General features: G+C 48.4%; 1 protein-coding gene across 1 annotated transcript in view; it reads right to left on the bottom strand.

Annotated features, from left to right (window-relative positions):
- Positions 1-73: 73 nt before the first annotated feature.
- RMDN3 (regulator of microtubule dynamics 3) overlaps positions 74-21,325 on the bottom strand; it is a gene marked incomplete at its 5' end in the record, with an annotated part of 30,328 nt that continues 9,076 nt past the window's right edge. The window contains 6 exons of the mRNA XM_008949062.1: positions 74-127; positions 1,600-1,680; positions 4,029-4,082; positions 5,997-6,095; positions 8,398-8,475; positions 9,278-9,353. Coding sequence (XP_008947310.1) covers positions 74-127; positions 1,600-1,680; positions 4,029-4,082; positions 5,997-6,095; positions 8,398-8,475; positions 9,278-9,353 — 442 coding nt within the window. The remainder of the gene's footprint in view (positions 128-1,599; positions 1,681-4,028; positions 4,083-5,996; positions 6,096-8,397; positions 8,476-9,277; positions 9,354-21,325) is intronic.

Raw genomic sequence — 21,325 nt, 5'->3', positions numbered from 1 at the left:
GGGGCTGTCCCCTGGGCTGCCGTGGCTCCTCCAGGTGGGGCAGGGGCCGTGCCCTGGGCAGTCCCTGCTCCTGCTACTGCTGGGTGCCCGCGCGCAGCTCCGCCAGCTCCCGCTCGCTCTCCGCGTCCTGCAGGGGCACAGCAGGTGAGACCCCGAGACCACTGCAGGGAGAACCCCCTGCCCTGCTCCCACCCACCCACGTTTTACCTACACCCCCAGCCTTGTATTTATCCCCCTACAGCTTTTATTCTCCCCCCGTGCTTCCCTCTCAACACTACTGCCTCGGAAGCCTACTGGAGTCTTCCGAATACCAGAGAGTTTCTTTTGTTTCCTTTTAAGAGACAAGAAGTGACAACCAAACCAGCAGAACTCAAACCTCTGCTTTCCCCCCACCCCCCAACTTTCAAGGTCTGGATAAATGCCTTTGCTTTTCCTTCTCAGCATGATGGACATTATTTGACTGATGTGCAAAGACTTAAAGCCTCTTAAGCACTGGCTTCCCTGCTCGCCTCCCACTCCGAATTTCAGAGCAGGAGAGAGCATTGTCTGTTCGTGGCTCTTCCCTCTGCAGCTCTCCTCTGATCCTTCCTGAAAATCTCAGCACTTCTCCAACTAAACTCTAATGCCTCCAACACACACATTCCTTGTTCTTTTGGAAAAACCCTCTTTCTACTCATCAGACAACCATTCTAACTCTATTAGAGAGATTTCTAATGGCATGTGGTGAGGCAGCTCCTCACCAGGCAAAGCCAGGGTATTATTCCCTTTGTGTAGGGGGAAATATCCTGCTCCATGCCCTGGTTCCCCCAGACCTGGCAGCAGCCAGGGCCAGGTGGATTCTGCACTCCTGGCCTCTGCCCTGCAGGTGGTAGCACAGGCAAGCAGCTCCTTGCCAAGGTTGCCAGGATCTCTTGCATACCTGTGGTTTGAATTTCAGCACAAAACTTTTGCTACAGTAATCTAAAAACTCATTACAGCCTTAAAAACAGAGTGGCATGAAAATGCTGCATAGTTCTGTAGCTCTGCCTTCCACCCAGAACGTTCATTCCACCAGCCTCAGCTCTATGAGCTGGAGGACCCTGCCTACATTACTGCACCTCCATTTTTCCCATGAAGATGCAAATAACATCAGATTAATACTAACAGCTGATGTGGTTTTCTTCAGCTTCCTAACTGGCAGTAATTTGAGGGCACCTTCTATCCAGTTTCTGCTTAAGAGGAAAAGTGCAAAGGAAAAGGCAAGTGCCACAGAGCTCCCAGCTGGGGACCACTGCCAGTTCTAAAAGGCAGCAGAGGCTGCTCTGTCCCAGTAATAAAAGAGCTGAATTATCCTAGATAATAAAAAAATGAAGCAGCTGGGTGGCACACAAACTTCTGAGCTAACTCAGCAGCACGAGAGCCCCTATCAGACACTCCCTCAACTTCCTAATATTTTTCAGTATTTTGCTGAATTGCTTTAGGCACTTGGGCAACAGGTCTCCAGAGAACAGAGTCCACACTAAGGAACAAAATACTTTAAAACCTGGGCTTACAAGCTGGAACATCTTCTAGAAAACAATTTTCTCTCTGTTTATCATCACTGTGTGCTGAGACTGGTACCTCTTTTGTGTTAACTGGCAGCTCTGAAGCGAGATTCATCCAGAGAACAGCTGCAGTGTTGTTCCCCAGGTCCCTGTAACACTGCAACAAAAATGACAATGTGAGAACAGGGGAAAATAGGCAGCAAATGTAACTGAGCAATTATGGACCCTGGCAACCAGTCACAAGAGCCTCTTTCTACCTCTTAACCAGTGGCACTGTACAGTTTCAGGCTTCTGACACTTCCTGCAGTATCCTTCATTCACAAAGCATTATAATCACCATCAGATTATGAAATGCCACATTTCCTTCTTTTTTTGTTTTGGGTACAGAGATTGGTTTTTCATCTGGAGATTTTAAGGAGTCCCTGTGTTTTTCACCATTTTTGAAGCTCTGTTTTGATTTCCACTTAACCACTATTCCTGACACCACTTTCACTGTGAAACCCCTACACCAGGAGCACATCATCTCAAGGAGCTGACAGTCCCTAGGCTGCTAAAAAATGAAGTTCAGCTGCAAGCACCATCACATCTAACACCTACAGGCCTCACACCAGGTGTGAAATATTCCTCACTGTGTACTCCTCTCCAGAGAAACAGTCACCCCTCTGTGGAACAGGAAGGTTTCTGTGCCTAGAGAGTCATGGAGGCATTTGGGGACTATGAAGTAAGCATGGTAAAAGGAAGTGGTTGCTAAAAACACCCGTCAGCAATGCAATTAATCACTGCTGTCACTGCCATAAAGAGCCAACATTCAGTGAGGATAAGGGTAAGAGTGAAACTCCTGCAGGGCTGTCACTCCAGACACTGAAATGTCACAGCACAGTCGGTGCATGGGTGTATTTTGGTGACTTTCCTGCGTCGTGGGATCGTTCTGGGAGAGAACTGTCTGTTCTGCTGTGAGCACTGTCAGATTTCTGCATCTGCTGAATTCAAAATAGATGGAGTCATGGACATCCTTGAAGCCTTTAAAAACTCTGTGTCCCTGCATATCAATCAAAAATGTTGGAAGATGACTCTAAACCACTTTTTTTTTCTTTGACGTTTGAGCCATTAGAGCACTAGATCCTTCAAAACAATTAGACATCAGTTGCACTTTTAAAATCTTGTGATTAAGGATGTGATCCAAAGTGACAGAGCCTGGGATGAGGAAACGAAGCCAAATCAAACAGATCCAAGTGGTCCTATTAACCTCAATGCCAGCTTCTGTCTGCAGGGTATTTCTGAGGCTCAGCCACGTCTCCCAGACGTGTGGTGAACTATTAGCCCAACAAAAACTACTGACCCAACAAAAACTATTGACCCATGCAGATTCCATGCAATGAAACCCAGACTCTTACATCAACGCTAAAAATCTGTTCTGGTTAAGACTTGCAAGGATTTGCTGCTGTAACTTCACTGGAAGTAAGTTCCAAGTCTTCCATTCTCCATACAAGACATTCAGGGGTGATTTTGAGTTGAAATGGATGCTGGCTAGATGGATGAGCAGAGGGAGGAGCAACCAAGAGCTCAGTCAACCTGGTACCCAAGCAGGCAGCAACAGGAGGCTGGCTGGCTGGTGGGCATGCAGCTGTCTGACCTCAGAGACTCGTGACTACAAACACACAGGGAGCTGCAGAACCCCCAGACAAAGCCCAGCTGCTGGAAGGCTACGACACCTCGTGCTGGGTTTTCCTCCTCTGTTTAGTTTCCTTTCACAAGAGGCTCCTTGTGGAATGAATTCTGCACCCAGGTTCCAGTAATAACGTTCTCCAGACCCAGCAGCTCCTACGACTTGCACGCTATCCTCCTGAAGTTCACACTCTCTGGGACATTGGGAATTCAGGAATTTCACAGGGAATGACTACAGCTACTCTCTGCTACACCCACTCTGGCTAATACTTCTAAAGCTACTTGGGCTTTAAATATTTCTAGACTCCAGCTGGAGGCTGTAGGAACTAAGCAGCAATTTTAACATTTAAGAGTTCAAACCCAATTATTCTCTCAATGCAAACAAGAAGTTCTTCAAGCTCCAGCCCCAGGCACTTGGGGTGTTTAATCATTGCTCAAGACTCCCATCTGTACTGGTAAAATACTGATGCACTTTATCCTTTACTTTTCCCCATGATTCTCCTCCAGTATCCACCACACAGGTCCATGGTGGGGTGTTTAAACCTACAGCCTGTGGCTTACAAGTTCCCAGTGCCACTTTATACAGAGTGGCTCTGTTAAAACACAGGAAGGATGCTCCCCACTGGGTGGCTCGAGGCAAAATCCTCCCTGACTTGTACTGCCTCTGCACTGGGTGATTTGGCCTTTTCTAGAAATGGCATCAGCTTATAAAATCTTGCTTCTGCATGGAGTAATTTACAGGTGCTTAGCACTTCACAGCCACAGCTGGGTTTTAATACAAATATTTCTTGTACCAGAAGCATCTGACTGAACTAAAGAAGGTGATGGGTGGCTGCTTACCTTGGCAATGTAGACTCTTCCTGCTTTGGAAAAGCCTGGGCTCAGTTCCTCAACCTGCAAAGAGCAGAGGGGAGGGTGGGATATCAGGACATTAGGACAGCAGACATTAGGACAGGCAAAGGACACAGTCAATGCCTGTATCAGGCCCACTGCAACTCTAAAATAAAATAAATCAAAAAAACCCAAACCAGAACAAGACTAAAGCCCTGCTTTTGTAAACACACAGATCAGTGTCAGGACTCCCCACAGGCTTGCCTGCCTGGGTCAGTAAATCCTCACATGCTCCTGATGTGCCTGTGACTCAGTGAGCAGCGTTCAGGCTCTCACCTCAGTGTTGCGCAGGAAAGGTCAGTAAATCCTCACATGCTCCTGATGTGCCTGTGACTCAGTGAGCAGCGTTCAGGCTCTCACCTAACTGCATTGTTGTGCAGGAAAGGTGAGGGAGGGGAGCTGAGCCCTCAGAAGCTCAGGGCAACTCAGCACCAGCCCGAGGACCTCCTCCAGCACACATCTCTGCACTGTTGTCAACCTCCTTGCCCATTCAGTCTCATCTACTTGGGCTTCTCCTGACTACGGTGGTGCCAAACCTCAGGAATCTTCCCCAAGTTCATCTTCTCCTTCCCAGTTACAAATTCCCAGTTCCCCAGTTACTCAGAGCCCTCTGCCTCTTCCATTCACCTCAGTCACAGTCACCACTCTCCAAGCCACTCTGTTCCCATATGTTCATGCTGTGAGCCCTTGGCTTGACCCACGTCCCATCTGCACTCGAGCTCCCCAGCGTGTCGTACAGACACCCGAGCCCAGACCCCAGAGGAAGCACCAGGAGCACAACACAGAGAATGTTCCTCCTCCTCCTCCTGCTGTCTGGCCTCAGACCTCCTCCAGCCTGTGACTAACCCAGAGCTGCAGTTTGCTGGAAGGTTTCCATTCCCCTGACACGTGCCAAGTGTGGCTGAAAGCTGAAAGGGACTCTGCTGAGCACATGGGACCTGCACTTGTCTGGGGGACACTGAGCTTCCAGAGGGGTTGTTTTGTGCTCTCTTACCATTTTCTCTGTTTGACAAAAGCTTAGAAAAATGTAAGTTTGCATTTCAAACCACAGCTTATCAAAGTGATAAGCTATTTCTCTCTCTAATGAAAAGAAACAAAACACTGACTCAAATATCTCTGAAACGATTTAACCCCTTTGACTGAAAGGTATATTGTCTAGGGCAGACACCTATCACAACTTTCCCCTCAATCAACTACACTTTGGCAAAACTACAAGAAAATGAACCACGTATGATACTCCCTGACACTGCAGAAGTGCTGGCCACGTCTGAGAGTTATAAAGTGGTAGTGGAATCTGTTTCTGTAACACTTCTTCAAAGGTGCTGAAGAGTAGTTCTCCCAGGCACAGCCAAAGAGTCTTCAACTCATTCATCTCGTGCAGACCCTTGCAATAGGAACTATAAGCTCAAAAAAGAGAGGTAGGATTCCCACACTATAGGAAATGCTTCTAAAAATTTCTTTCTAGAAATACATAAGCAATGTGCTCCTGAAACCTTAAAGTAGTTGTCTTCAAACTCTTGGAGAAGTCTGACCTAACCAGACAGCCTTTTAATAAAATACCCTGAGAGAAATTCAACTGTCAGAATTAATCTACACAAGTGTTCCCAGGGATGAGCTCAAACCAATCTCAGAGGCCCTGAAAGCACACAGACCATCTGCATTTAGTATCAAGCAACGAATCACTCCCTTAAAACCACTTCTGAACACTCTGGGTCTAGTTCTGATGTCTTCAAAAATCACATTCTTCTGTCTGGCTACTCCCTAGCAGAGGCTCCACAATTTTTGCTTTCCCCAGCTTTTCTTCCAGGGGTCCTAGCCCATGGAGATGTACCACAGAGCAGCTGGGGAGTGCAGTCTGAGCAGAGTACTGCAGTGTTTGCCAGGGCAGTGACTGCCCAGCCCACGGGAGTTCCTCACCCGTAGGAAGTTCTGCAGCGCGTCCTGCACCGTAGCCGTGGGGGGGGCTTCAAACAAAGCAGAAGCTGTCTTTTTTTCAAGCCATCCCAGATGGGAAACCTGCAGAGAGAGTGAGATGAGGCCATCAGACCTGCTGGAGACAGGGTGTTTCAGAAGTGCAGGGACAAGGAGTGACCCAGCTTCCTGCAGCTCACCCGTGTGCCTGGGAGAAACCCCCAGACTTCAGCAGGGTCAGTGGACTCCGGGTGGGAATCCAAGTCTGGCCACAGAATTAAACCTGATTTGCTTTTCCCTGTCCCAGCCTTATCCTTCAGGACACCTTCTGCAGTTCCACACGTCAGCTGCCACACCCAGAGGACTCAAAGTCACACTTGTCCCTGCAGCTGAACATGCCAGGGGCAGCAGTGTGGGTGGTGCAGAGCCTCAGCCCGCTGGGTCAGAGCCCCACCAGCCCCCACCAGCCCCCACCAGGGCACTGGGGCAGATCCACACGTGGAGCCCTCCCATCTCCCAGCTCCAGTCTCGTACAGTGGGTCACAGCCCCACCAGCCCCTGGCAGCCCCCACCAGCTCCCACCCGGGCACTGGGGCAGATCCACATGTGGAGCCCTCCCATCTCCCAGCTCCAGTCTCGTACAGGAATGAGCTCTCCCCATACCAAGAACCCTCAAGAGAGGCAAGCCAAGGCCTTCCCACCAACACAGTGTCACATTTTGAGAAATAGGTGGCTATCATAATTATTTAATGAAATTTCTCCTCCTCCCAACTCCTCTCTCTCAAATAAGAAATATCCTGAAATTCCAGTGAGGGAAAGGATGCACAGGACTAACTTCTGCTAATATCTTGTTTGATACTGTACAGTCCTTACACTGCAGAACAGCAGAAGCCCAAACACATTTCTGCACACATCTGGATTTGTTTCACAGCCTCAGCAGCTCCAAGAGCAGTAAGGTTGAGTGGAAAGCCCACGACAGATTAAAGCACTGGAAGCTTCCCCTAGTTCAGCTCCTCTGTAATTACCAGTGTCAATCATCTCAGCTCCCATCTCTGCAATGTGGCTTCAGCTGAAACAGCAGCAAAGTGCTCTCAAATTGTATAAACTGAGAAGTAGATAGTTACTGCACGCTCTTTTTATAGGCACTAAATCTGATTTATGGTATTTGACTCTGAGCTTTTCCCTGTCAGGAACCACGGAGCAGCCGGCACGCTTCTGCCAGTGCCTCTGACACTTGGTGTGACAAGGGCAGAGGAAACACATGCAAAGCATTAGACAGATACACTGTGTGCAGAAGCTCTTGCCAGCCCTGAAATGTCCTTGATCACATCCATATGTGCTTAAAGGACTGAAGGTAGCTTGTTTTTACTGAGCAAGGCATGGGGAGCAGTGAGCTAGTTTGCAGCTAGTGCTCTTCCTCATTCATTCTTTGCCATTTCGCCTCCCGTGCTGCCTGCAGTGACTGAAAAGCCCTCTGGAGCTCCAGCTCAGAGCAGTTCAGAAACAACACTTTGAGCCAACAGGTTCCCTCTGGGAAAGGGCCAAAAAAACAGGAAAAAAAAAAGACAACCAGAATAGTGGCAATAACTAAATGAAACAGCAAAACCCCTGGAGCTTTTACTCCACTGCCTGGAGGTACACCAAGCACTGTTAAAGCCTTCTGCCTTGGGCACAGAAGTATTACAGCAGCAGGAGCAAAGGGCATTGCCAACACAAAACTGCACTCCTCACACTTCTGAGAACTCCAGCATGTCTTCACTGTCACAAACCTTTCTCCACCTTCTTCTGGCCTTCAGCTGCTTGCAGAGAGCAGCTCAGCGCTGTGTCCCCCTTCCTCGCCGTGGGGGACCTGAGCCCACCTGAATCCTCATTAAAGACCCAACTATTTAATCCCTAGTGCTGCGAGTGGCAGCCCCAGCAGGAGGGGACACACTCCAGGCTCCACAGGAGGCAGATGGGCTGCCCAAGAGCCCTTGGCTCCAGATAAGAGAACACAGAAAGCTGAGAGATCCTCAAGGATGCTGTGCCCTGGCAGACAATAATTTCAATAATGCTTTTATAAAAGCATTGAGGTGCTACATGTACAAGAACATGAGTTTTTACATCATAAGAGGTTTCTGAATGCAATGCATCTACAGTATTCATTAGTGGAGTGTTTTTCTCAGCAGTGTTTCAGGACTGAAATGAGATGTTTCTAGATCCCACGCAACTGCAACTTTAAAACTGCTTCTTCAAGCCACCAGGACATTTCCTTTCCCTTACTTTGAAACAATACCTGAGTTCAGCAGCTAAAGAGTGTCTTCAGTCCCCATGGCTGGGGGTTTGAAGCCACCTGTCTTCCATTCAAACAGGGAATAAAGTTCCAAGGAGGAAGAGAACAGCACTAGGCAGCAATGGCCTGTTTTACCTGGTAGCACCACCTCCCCAGGAGATAGTAAGACTGCGGATCCTCTGGTTTCAGCTCAATTGCTTTATCAATGTGCTCCTGTGGAGAATCATCACCAGCACACGTTACATTTTTGTTTTAAGCAAATACAAGGTCCACAAGAACAGGTGAATGAAGGTGGAAAGAGGAAGGGAAGAAGTCCACAATTTAAGTGTCAGTGACCAGTGAAGTTATAGCTACAGAGAGATTCACAATTTTCTTAAAATGGTTTCAGTGAAGACACAAAACTAGCATTTTATCAGCCTTAGCAATGAGAATTATTACACACAAATAACCCAAAGTTGCCCTTCATTTTATCCTACCACCTTTTCAGAGCTTGGACATAACCAAATTAGGGGCTGTGTCCATAGCTGACGAGGTTCTGATTATACATGGCCAGCCCTGCAGTGACCACGCCAGGGGCATCCCTCCCCCTGTAACACCTCTGCTGTGCAGGGAAGGCAAATAAAGCATCTGAGGCAGATTAAATCCTCTGTGAAAAATAACTGCTTTGCATTTAAGGGAGGGTGCAAGCATGCTCACATGCTCACAGGCACTTACTGAAAGAAGCTGGTGCTGTGTTGTATTACCACATGGTAATTTCATGTTTCCAGTTCTCAGTCTCACCATATACATAATTTTTACTTGCAAGACTTTTCTTCTTTTTTTTGTCTGAGATTATAGGATGCAAAAATGCAGAGCCAGACCAGTCCCCCTCACCACACACTGCTGGAATCACTTTCCTCAGCCCAAACCACCCACGCATCACATCTTCTTGAGATTATCACTTGAGTTTCCCTAAATTTCAGGACTAAGTGTTGTTCAGTACTCAGACAAAGCCCAGCACGTCCTCTCCACTCACCTTGAAGAGGTGCCCGGTCTGGATGCGCCTCTGGATGCTCTCCTGCTCAGCCAGCTGCCCACACAGGATGGCAAACCTGCACAGAGAGACCCTGCCTGAGACCCAGCCCCAGCACCTCTGCTCCCCAGAGCCACGCCAGAGGGAGGAGATCTACATCCAGGAAAGATCCACAGCTCCCCGGGGCAGGCAGGGAACGCTGCACATCTGACACGGGAGACACACACAGTAAGAACTGAGTGCAGGGGAAGGTGCCAGCTTGGAGGACACCAGCAGGAGTGGCTTTGATGCAACTCCAAGCACAGGGCAGTGTTGGCTGGGAAGCCCTCCTCCTACACCAGCACTTCCATGCCCTGAAGTCCTTCACTCAGCACAAAACTGTGTCAAAACACAGAGGAATGAGGAGTGGATGCTACTGCAGCGAGAGCCAGCACTACAAAAAGCTCTAAGGTGCACAGGGATGTTCCATGTGCAACACCCAGCCTAGAGCACAGCAGCTGCCTACCTGCAGGGGAGAGACTGTGAAGACCTACCTATGTCCTGCAGCCCCACAGCCACTGGACTTGGGAAACAAAATAACACATTTTCAGTATTGCAAGTGCAAAGCCATTGGGTTCTGCCTGGTCAGAGAGCAGGAATTCTGACCCCGAGACACACAGCACCTAGCAAAGTCAGTTATTTCATCAACTGTGAAAGTCAAGGGAGGTTAACCACCCATGGATCTGCAACCCCCATCTCACCTCAAGCCCACCCCTCCCTGCACTGCCTCCCAAGGAACAACAACTGGCAGAGGGGAGCAGGGGCCCTGCTGCTCAGCAGAAGATTGGACGTGAAGCTTCAGCAGTGCTGATCCCATCTTTGGCCTCTGCCATCCCGCTGGGGTGAGGGCTGGGGCAGTGGCAGAGGCTCCCCCTCTTCTCTGGTTGGCTCAAAAAAACATTAGTAGGAACAGATGGTCCAAGGACCAACACAGGTCTTGCTCTTTCAGGAAACTGAGGCTGAAAAGGAGACACAAGCCAGGCTCCCCTGAGAGCCCTGGCTGCTCTGCCTCAGCTCTCCACAGGGGTCCCAACCCATCCCTGGTGGTGGCTAAGCACAGCAGATGTTCCTGCAGGAGGCTGTCAGGAGGCTGGTGAATCTCCAAGCACACTTCCCTCAGCATCACGAAAACAACCCACAAGACATTTCACACCTCATGGTGCTTGCCTGAGCACATTCCTAACACAGCAGTTCCAACACCAAGAAGCCAAGCCTCCTGGGCATTTAAATGTTTGTAATTAAATCTCATCCCTCTGACATGTTCGTTTTCTTGTGAAAAAACTCTGGTTCAGTTCTAAAATTCTTATTTTTTTCATGATAATGGAAAAAATTACCAGCTCCATGTCTTTGTCAGGTGAACCCTCTTCCCCCAGCTGAAGCACTGCCCCACTCCAGCACATGCAGAGCACAGACTCTGTGCTTTTATGATCTTCTCCAGTTTGTTTTACAACCACCATCAGCCTGTGCTAAACAGCCCTAACCACAACATGACCAGGGTTTAGAAATACAAGCCAATAAAAGGCTTATTTTCAAAGATCATAAAATATTCCTAGATAATAAATCAAGTAGTCTGTAGTCTAATGAACTTGCCAGAATACAGCTCCTGTAACCATATTGTTTAAGCTCCCAAACACACAGGGAAGCACTAAGTACAGTCAGGTGAAGTTTCAGGGTTTGCCTCAAACCAGGGACACACGGTGCCTTTTTTAAAAGAATGCTGCAGAACCTTTCTGCTACTCTGTCCTCCCCCAGGAGGGGCAACAAGTCCCTTCAAAGCAGGGATAAATCCCCCAGGACACTAAAGTGGCTCCTCCTGATCCCTCCACCAACCACCAGAGAACTGTCAAGTGGTGCAAGACACAGCTGCCAAGGAACAGAAACAGCAGATATTTAACTGCCTGGTGAAACGTTACACACTGTAAGCAGTAAACAGCAATCCTAACTTGGTGTCATGAAATACATTTAAAAATAAATGTAAGAGATGCTTAAACTGTCTTTTCCCTGCAGTGCCAGGGAAGGGACCCCACCCGACCCAGCTCTGCTGCTCTCTGCCCTTCCCATGAACCCTCCTCTTTAACGTGTTCCTGAGGTCCAGGGCCACCAGCCTGCTAGTGCTGAGATCCTTCAGCTCTGGAGATCTTCAGATCCCAATCCCCCTTCCCTTCCTCACTGCCTCTGCTCCTCTCCTGCTTGTTTGCTTGGCTGGTGGAGCTGTTCCCATGTGGTTTGGGAAAGGCCTCGGGCCGCCGCGGGGGCAGGACTGACCACCAGCAACAGGGCACATCAGAGCTACTGAGCCAAGGAAGGGGATTTTCATCTTCTGTAAACAACGTGTAACCCCTGAAACAGGGTTCAGATCGATGGCTCAGCAGTTACTGAAACCTTGTATTATCCTCTCACTCAGCTAATTAGTAACCAGAACTCCTCATTAAGCTGCTGACACTGGTCAAGCCGCTGGTTCCCATCGGAATCTCAGCTCAGTGAGGGTTTCCCCTTCACTGGAAAATAAACTCTGTGGAAGCAGACCCAGGCAGATGAGAGACCATCTGCTCCCCCAGCTGAACCCCCAGCTCAGAGCGGGCAGCTTTGCAGGCTCTCCACTCTGGGTGCTGCACTCTGGCTGGCTCCCACCAAAGCAGGACCTTGGCCTCACACACAGCTCTGCAGGGGCCAGCCTGCTCTGCCAACCCAAACACAGCTCTCATCTCTTGTAGCTGTTCCAGAGCCTCACTGGCTGAGCATGCTGGTGCTCCTGTCTGCTAAGGATCAATACATTAAAAAGAAATGGTGCAGCAAAGCACTGGGCATAAAGGAGGGGAAAGGGGAATAAAGGGGAATAAAAGGAGAGGGGAAGGAATTGAGGAGAAGCAGCAATTCTGCAGGCAGCTGATAAAAGCAAAACAGAGTGTGGTTTATATTGCTGCAGATGAGTGAAACAGGAAAGTCTGACCACTGACAACAGCACAAGGATGTGAAAGTTCTTCCCTTTTATTGACACCAAAATTTGCTTCGTACGTTAATGAACTTATTTTTATTTGTAATGCCCAAACTAATGAGCTAGAATATATTCCTGTTCAGTCAGCATCAGCTGTGAACTGAACACATCACAGCCAGCCTGTAAAAATTGCTCAGTGCCTTTCAAGCAGCACTGCTAGTAAATTGAGAGAGTTTTTATCACATGCACACAAGGAGATAAAAATCCTTCTTAGAGCTCAACTTTCAGTTACCAGAGTTGGATAAAATCCAGAAGAATGGAACCCTTTCTAATCAAGTAGATAGTCCAGAGAAACAGGGCTCCAAAATACACATCTTGATGAAGAATTCAAAAGTTTTGCCAATATTTGCTGAGTATCACCAGTTTCTGGTGTTGCTGTGCACTGAGCAGGCCTGTGTTAGCCTCTCCATTCAGTAAGGGAAGGACAGGGACAACTGATGTGTGGGTATTTACACTGCACTGAAACTCCAGCTAAGCTGCAGTAATCCCCATCTGGATCCCCTCAGCAGCACTGTACTCCAGTGGCACAACCAGATGCCCCTTCCTCACACCTGTGAACACCCATATGGAGAGAATTATACTACCCATAAGGGTGAGAATTCATCCAGAGCCTTGCTGGCTTGGTGTAGGAGACAAGAGAGCAAGCTGAGGCCTAAAAAAGCCAAGATTTATGCAGTGATGGCAAATCTGTGTGCATGGAGTAGCTGAAAAGGGTACTCCACAGTGCTGACATGTATGCAGGAGATTTCAGCACAATAAATCCTGTTCTGGACTAAAGCCACACTGGTTTTCTGCTGTCACAGTCTCGATTTTTGAGGGGGATTAAAGTTCTATAAATGTATTTTCACACCAAGGGATCACATCAAAACCTGAAGTGATGAACATTGGCTCCATCCCTGTGCTGACTCAGACTCTTCAGGATGGTTTCCACCACCCCTTTAACAACACTGCCTTTAATAAATTCTGAAAGTTGGCCACTGCCCAAAGAGTTTTGAGGCAACAAATGTTTTTGCCTCCAAATGATCCACACAGGTCACCCTGTGTGTCATTCACAACTTTCTGAATCATTAATTGGGGAAAATGAAGCCCTCTTTGCATGCACCTGCAATTACTGCTGCACAGGGCTTGCTGCTAGAGCTGAGCAGTGCTCCATCCACCCAGGCTGTGCTTCAGCTCTCCTCCAGAAACCTGACATTTCCTCACAGAGGGAAATTCCACTCTGCACATCCATGTCCCCAACTGCCAGAGAGAGTGAGTAGGTGAGTCCCTGTGGACACAGCAAGCTCCCTTTACACACCCCCAAGCCCCTCACTCCAGAAGGAGCAATAGTGGTGCTCATCTCCCCTGCATTGCCTCCTGCTCCATGATCCACCCCAGATCTCCTTGATCACTCACACACTACCTGCAGCGTTGCTTACACAGCCTGAACCAGTGGCCCAAGAGCACAGATCATCTTGGGTATGTCCTCTTAAGGCTCTGTCCTTAAACTTAAAACCCAAGCCCCACAAAAGAAAACACTGTGTGGGAGACTCTGCAGCCATTCCTCCTCTGAAGTCTTGCTGAGGACTGTCCTACAGGCAGACCTGGCAGCAGACTTGGTCTTACACCATTAATTAAAGCTTTGACAGGTCACAACCCACCTGAGCTGCAGGAATTCCGTGGAAAAGGTGTCAACAGAAATATTCTAGAAGAGAGCTCTTGGTCTTGCTTGGCATTGCTCTGACTGGGGCCACTGAACACCAAACCCACCCAGCCTCTCTGCACTGGCCAGGACAAGATACCCAGGAGGAAACAAAGCCCTGCCACACCTAGCACAGTCTCACTGTTCCTGGCAGACCCTTTGATGAATCCTGAGAACACTCTGTCAGGTGAAAGCAGCAATGCTGGATGAACCAGAGATCCCCTGATCCACCAGCCTGTTTGTGTGTGCCTCTGGAAGCAGCTGGAAACCAGGAAAGGTGCAGAGACATTTACGGGAAGCTGGGACAGCAACTGGCTGTCACCAAGGGTTTAACAGGGAACCTGAGGGGCAGCTCCCTGTCTTCTGAGCTGAAAGCTCCCAGTCTACACAACTGCTGCCCTCAGCTCTCCTCTGCACCATTAACCATCCTTACCACCTTCCTGACACCTCACCCACCTCTTCACCTACCCCACACAGAAACTGCCCTGCCCATCCACTGTGGCTGTACAGGGAGTCAGATGCTTTCTTGCTTCTCTTCTTTCCAGCCCTATTTTGCCTTTTGACTCCCAGGAGCCAACACTTCCAAATAACTGCTTAATTAAGATGCAATCTCTCGTTTTAAAAGACCATCACTGTACATGCACAATGAGCAGTGTATTTTACCTGTGATTATTACTTTGCCTGTGCTGACACCACCTGCCATGGCTGCACAGGAATTGGATGGGGTGACATCCTTCTGCACTCTCTGAGGTCAGTTTTAGCTCTGTTTGAGTCTGAACAGTACATGTGCTGGCACAGACTGGGCAGCCTCCCCCAGCTCTGAAAGCTGAGCACAGTTTCCCTTGTTTCCAGTTTTTAGTCTGTTTTTAGCCTGTTATTGAGCCAACACTGTTTACTCCTGGCAGCTTAGTCTCATTCACAGACCTGCACGAGGGAATTTGTCCAGGACTCCTGAAACTCCAAGCACACAATAGCAGTGGGCAGCACCCTCACCCACACCCTGAGGCACTTCTGTACTACAGCTGCTGCTTCTCATGGAGGTGGCACAAACTATTACTCTCCAGCTCATATTCAAAATAGCCTTAAGTGACAAGGCAGGCAGGGAAGTTGGGTCAGCTGCCAGTTTCCTGGATCCTCTCATTACCCTCTAAAAACCAGCATTACATTTATCACTTTCACTGCTCTCATGTGATGCAAATTTCAGCCATTTAATTATATATCATAGTCATCATTTCTCAATTGCTGGTAATAGTTCTGTGTTCAACACCTCTGAAACATGTTAATAGTGATTTTAATTTAACTTGCCAGAGTCTCCTCCCCACCCCACGTCCCTCTGCTGTCCAGGACATTGCAAGAGGTCTTCTTGTAGTTCTAACAGTCTCCTCTGCTGCTTAAGGGAAATTCAGAAAGTACCATGACTGGAAAAAGTAACAGAATAAGTCATTGTAGCTGAAGTGGTATGGCAGCTGGGAGCAGAACCACGGGAGAAGCTCTCTGCAGGCTTCCCATGACTGCTCAGGATGAGAATTTGGGAACAACTTCAGTGACTTACACAACTGCAGGAGAACTCATGAGCTTGGCTCATCAGGAGGAGCCGCAAGAGCCACAGTTAGAGCAAGAGGAACATCATCCCACTGCCAAGCCATAAAACTCCCAAATGCCCAGACATTTGCATGAAAGTCTTCACTATTTTATACAAAAACAACTTTAATTTTTTTAAATTGAGACAACAGTGGGGCTTTGTTTTGTTTCTTATTGCAGAGTTGAGGCTGATTACAGCTCACGTCTGCCAAGAACAAACTCCTCAGCTTCACTCCAGCAGAACCAAGAGGAGCACACAACAACTGAAGCAATTCATGATGGTTCTGACTCCTCTGCAAAGGCAGCCAAAGCTGCTACACCAGCCAACCCTCATCCTCCCCAAGAGCCATCAGCTCCACGAGGATTGCTTTATGTGACCAAGAAGAAAGCAAGAGCCCAACATACACAAACAAGTCGTTCCTACCCCACCTCAAGGGCTTGAGGCAAAATCTCACTCCAAACAGTGATACCTTCACTGGTTTACTGACTGGCATCTCAGCCTGGCAGCCAGAAAAGTGCAGCCCCAGGGCTCTCCAGGTGAATTCAGGGATCAGTCAGAACAGCTCCCAGTTACAGACAGATCCCCCGTGGGCACTGGGTGCTGGTTTGCTCCCTGGGTGCTGCACCCCCCCCAGGGAACTGCTCAGGGCTAACACAGCCCCCACCTCTGGGGACAGGATGCCAGAGCTGCCAGCAGCCTCAGCTCCCAGCCTTGCCAACAAAAACAAAATATCAGGATAATCTAAGTCTGCTTTTAGAGAAATGAAGAGAAAAGAGACAGCCTGAGGTGCAGGAAGGCTCAGGGTCAGCAGCACCCTCCTGGTGACACTCCTGTGAGCAAACACAGCACGGCTGTGGCCAGGACAAAGCTGACCTGCAGCTGTTGGGTGAGGGTGGGAGGTTCATTGCTGGAGCTCTGTCCAATCAGTTTGGAAACGTATCTATCAGAAGGAATGGGACTTTGTTTTGGAGTGAGTAAATTGCCCAGGTCTCCTTTACCCTAGTTTCTCCACAACCAACTGTTCTTGCTGTGAATGAATGGACACTGCAGGGAATGGCAAGAAAATCTCCTGACAGCACCACTGTGCTATTAAATAACCCCACTGAGCTGGGCAGTACAGGAGAGATTAAATTTAAACAGGCTGCAGACTAGCATATGCTAGAAGCTTCATCTCTTAATGGGGGGGTGGCTGCAGAGAATCAAATTTAAAGGTTCCAGGACCTCATAAGGAGCCCAGGGCAATAATATGATGCTGTGCTAGTAAGCCTCAGCTTAAGTATTTTATACAATTTTTGAGTAATAAATTAAAAAGCAAAGAGACAAGCTGGACAGAGTCCATAAGACCAGGATGAGAGCAGGAGGGCTGCAGAACACCACCAGGCTCAGAGGCTGTCACAGGCAGGTCTGTTTTCTCTCAAAACACTGGATGAACACAACTGCTATGATGTTCTCTTACAAACAGCCCCTCATGTTGAACTTTTTTTTTCCATGTTTAGAGAAGACAGAAGTAAAAACAAAGCTTAGGTTGGTATCAAGAAAAAGCCATATAGCTCTATATGTTATTATATATATTATATTAACATTCCTATATGCATATACCCAGGTTCCAGGAGACCAGGGAAGTTACATTCTGTTACATGCTGGCTAGGAAGGAGTTTCCTCTGGCACATGGCTAAAAAACAAGTTAATTTTCTTTACTGATTTAAGTCAAAATTCAAAAGACTGCCACAGAATAGAAATATCCTCTTCTCTGCCTCTACTGCAACCCAGCTTTCCTTGATCCTAAAAAGCTAAAATCCTCATTGGCTACCTCAGCTGGGACACAAAATATGTTCTCAGTTTTGTTCTAAGATGATTTTATCAGCTGAAGATCTCCAGCCTGCTGCAGGAGGTGGTAGGAAAGGACCAGATGTGTTCTCTTTGTAGAATAAAATGGATTCATCCCCAGTGAAGTCTGAAGATACAAATGGCATTTATTGTGCAGGACACACCATTTTTATGGAGTGACCTCATGCTTATTTAAACCTCTGCTTTTACTCTCAAGACTTCAGCTTCAGCTGTTCCTCCCAGGAGCTACCAGCACAGATCCTGGACATACCTGGGCCAGATGATCAAAGCAGAGAAACAGGACTGCAGGAACTACCAGTGTTTCAAAGGAAGGTGTCACCTGCACCCACACTGAGGAGAAGAGCAGCAAAGTGAAGCCTCTTGTAGTGCACAAGCTGTTTTCTGCATTGGTAGCACTACCCCTTGTGCTATGAGGGCTTTCCACTGACATACTCCTACTCTGAAGAACTTCTGTGTCCAACATAAAACCCAACCCACAGACCAGAAATGTCAAAGTTACTCCACTATTCCCAAGAAGAGGAGGGAACACTGATCCTTCCTGAGACTTCTTTTGTCCCTGCTCATACTTTTCAGTACTTTCTCTCCCTGCTCCCACACTTGGAGCCTCTGTGGCTCAGGACATGGAGATGTTTCAGGGGACTGATGCCCATGATGAAGGGAGGGACCCTCCTGCATCAGGGAGATGCTACCAACCTAGCTGCACACTTTTATTTTTCCTCCTCTAAGTTCTGACACCTTCTCAGGCTGTTTTTGTTTGCTGAGGCTGCCTCTGTCAGTAACTTCCCTGTCTAACCCACCTGCAGAACAGAAAACATGCAGCTGGTAAATGCAGACACAGCTCAAAACTGGCCAAAAGGGGCATTAACCCATGAAGAGCTGGATCCTGAAACAGTGCCAGTTGTTCAGACAGAAGCTATCCTCAGGTCACACCCAGAACACTCTCACATTCAAAAAAACTACCTCCCCACAGACAGCCTGAGGTACCAGCAGAAAAGGCCCCGGGTGGACCTCTGGAATCCCTCACAGCTCCAGCTGAACTTCCAGCACTGCTTTTAACAAGAGGAGTGGAAGCCAAGGCAAACACACAGCTCAGTGTCCTCTCCTGATCCCCAGAGCTGCTGTTACAGGCTCACAGCTGAGCTGCAGCCACACCAGGGCAGAGAGGGGCCCCCAGGCCAGAGAGGGGCCCCCAGGGCAGAGAGGGGCCCCCAGCACGGCCACCATCGCTTCTGTTGCTGCGTTTGTGAGGTGCCAGAGTCACGGCTGAGCAGGGAACCACACGGGTTTGTGGGATGACTGGTGCCTCTTCCTTCCACCTCTAAAAGCAAGAACAGGCTCAGGGACTTGCTCTGTCCTCCTGTTCACGAGCTGAAATCAGCAGGAGCAATCAGCTGAGTTGGGCATAGCATCTACCTGTTCAGAGATCTTTTCTAACTGAAGCAGAGTTACTCAGATGCCTGTATCAAAAGTAAGTCAGGTAATTATCAGACAGGAGTTTAAGCACATTAAGAACCTTTGGTATAACATCAACCAGGCTACAAACAAATCTGTTCTAAAGCTAACCAAATACACACACCCCCCCCCAGAACTCCCACGTTTCTCTGCTCCTGAGCAGTGCCCCTGAGGCAAGCACAGGCAGAGAGCAGCCCCACTGCCCAGGGCCTGCCTGGGACCTGTCTGCATGGCCCTGAGCCAACCTCAGCTCTGCACATGGCTCCCTGGGCACCCCCTGACTTCCAAGAGCAACCAGCTACAGTAACAGCTCTGTACCCACCCTAACCTCAGGAAGACCCAAGAGATGCATGAAAGACTCTCCTTCCTACTTGGGCAGATCCCAAAGCTGGTCCAGACAGTCCCAGACACTTACAGCTTTCTCTGTTGTTCTTGAGAAACCACTTGCACCAGGCTGCCAAGGCCTCCAGAGCACCCAGCCACAACAGCCCCAGTGCTGCCAGCACTCAGGAACCCCTGCTCATCCCCAAAGACATTTTCTCTCCTGCTTTAAAACATCAGTCTTCACTGCAACAACTACAAGGCACTAAGAGAGGGGAAAAAATGCTTTACTTGCAATAATGATTGTATGCAAAGTATCTTCTGCCTTGCTTGACAAGCATCAGGGCAATGAGAGATTCAGTGAAATGATTCCCTGTGGAAAGGGGTAGTAAAAGACTGGGATTCTTCAGCAAGGAAAACAGATGCCAAAGAGAGAAATACAACAGAATAAAGCCACGATTTCCAAAGGCAGTGTGAAAAATCATCCTCTGCTCACTTCCTCCCTAAACCAAAAGCTAGGGCATCAAATCAAAACAAGCTCAAAAACCTCTGCTGGCAATTTCACAGAATAAAAACAGCTTTTTCCTGCACAGGGCATGTCACATTAGGGGACCTGTACTGGAGGGTGGCATGGCAACAGAAGGAACCAAGTGCTACAAGAAGCCAGAATGTCTTTTCTTTTGGAACTCTGTTTTACCCTGTATTTTCTTTTGTTTTTTTTTTCCCCCCATGTGTTAAAAATTATTGTTCACGAAATGATGTTTGTCTCAGGGTAAATTCAATTAGCACAAAACAAGACTGCAATTAAAACAGCTTGCAGCCACCCCAGGACCCACACAGAGATGGGAAGGGAATAATTTCCTGTCCTATTCATAGCAGAAAATAATTCCTTCTGTGACTGATAAAGGTAGTTCCATATTCATTTCCAATAAATCCCATGCCTCCCACACACTGCTCTGCTATTTCCTTTTTCCAGCTGCCCCTTCTGCAGCTGCTCCCTACAGCTAAAAGGGTGAGGTGGCTGTGCAGAGACCCCCCCAGTCTGGGACAGAGCTCTGCTGGGACAAGAACTGTGCACTCCTTCCCCAGGGCTGCTGTGGGAAGAGGTGGGCACAGGTTGGCACAAGTTCTAACAGGCACTGAGAGGCACCTCAGCCCAAAAGGCTCAAGACCTTCTACTGGAGACACTTGGCTAAACATCAGATCACAGCCATGGCCTCTGCTGAGTGACCAGTAGCTTGCCCTGAAGTAGGACCTTGCTTTGTGACACACCAAACCATCAAGTGTCAAAGTGACTTACAAACTTGAAGACTCCACCTGGCAACCAAAAACCCATTCCTTTGAGATGTTAAGCCAGCAAAGCCAAACACCCCAAGATTAGTCACAACTGCCTGTCCCAGTATTATTCCTTTGTATCAAAGCTTTTACTGTGAACAGCAATTCTTTACTAGAAGCTGAAATACAGTCTTCTCAAGGCCATAAGGGCATTTACCTTGATGCCATAGTCAAAACACATCCTCCAAACTAATGTCCTGATCTCAGGAAGAGTGCAGATCTTGTCTGGTAAAATAAAAAAAAGTCAGCATCCCATTTTCCCAATAATTCCCACTTAAAGCATTTCTCTTCCCTTCCACTTTACAGTCAGCCCTTCACAGTAGCTGCTCACCAAGGAATTCACCACAGCACCAGAAAAGCACATTCCTGTATCCCCACAAATATCTGTGCCACTCTACAGACTCTTTTGGTACATTTTCAGAGCAATCCTGCAGAGGAATTGCAGCCAAGGTCTGTTCATTCAGGCTGCTGAGGGGCACGAGGTACCTCCCCCTTGCCCACCCCCCTTACTGAAATCCTAACCTGCTGCAGCATTTACACAAACCCAGCACACCTCTCCTGGCTGAACTGCAAAGCATTTCATCCTTTAGCCTGAAAAAAACAATGTAAATCTCTTTGTGAAAGAACAAAAGAGAGGCACATGCTGCTGCCTGAGCCGATTCCAAAGCAGGAGTGCTCTGAGTGCCCAGCAGCAGCCACGGGCAGGGCACAGTGGTGCCAGGCCAGAAGACACTCTCCAGACAGCTCTGAGAGGCTGCCCGAGCCGAGGGACTTTTCTGCTTACTCCACAATGAGGAC

The sequence above is a fragment of the Merops nubicus genome, unplaced genomic scaffold (genome assembly GCF_000691845.1).
Source record: "Merops nubicus isolate BGI_N331 unplaced genomic scaffold, ASM69184v1 scaffold17691, whole genome shotgun sequence".
Taxonomy (NCBI): Eukaryota; Metazoa; Chordata; class Aves; order Coraciiformes; family Meropidae; genus Merops; species Merops nubicus.
The sequence above is the reverse complement of the archived record's forward strand: the minus strand, read 5'-3'. Positions and strand labels throughout refer to the sequence as shown.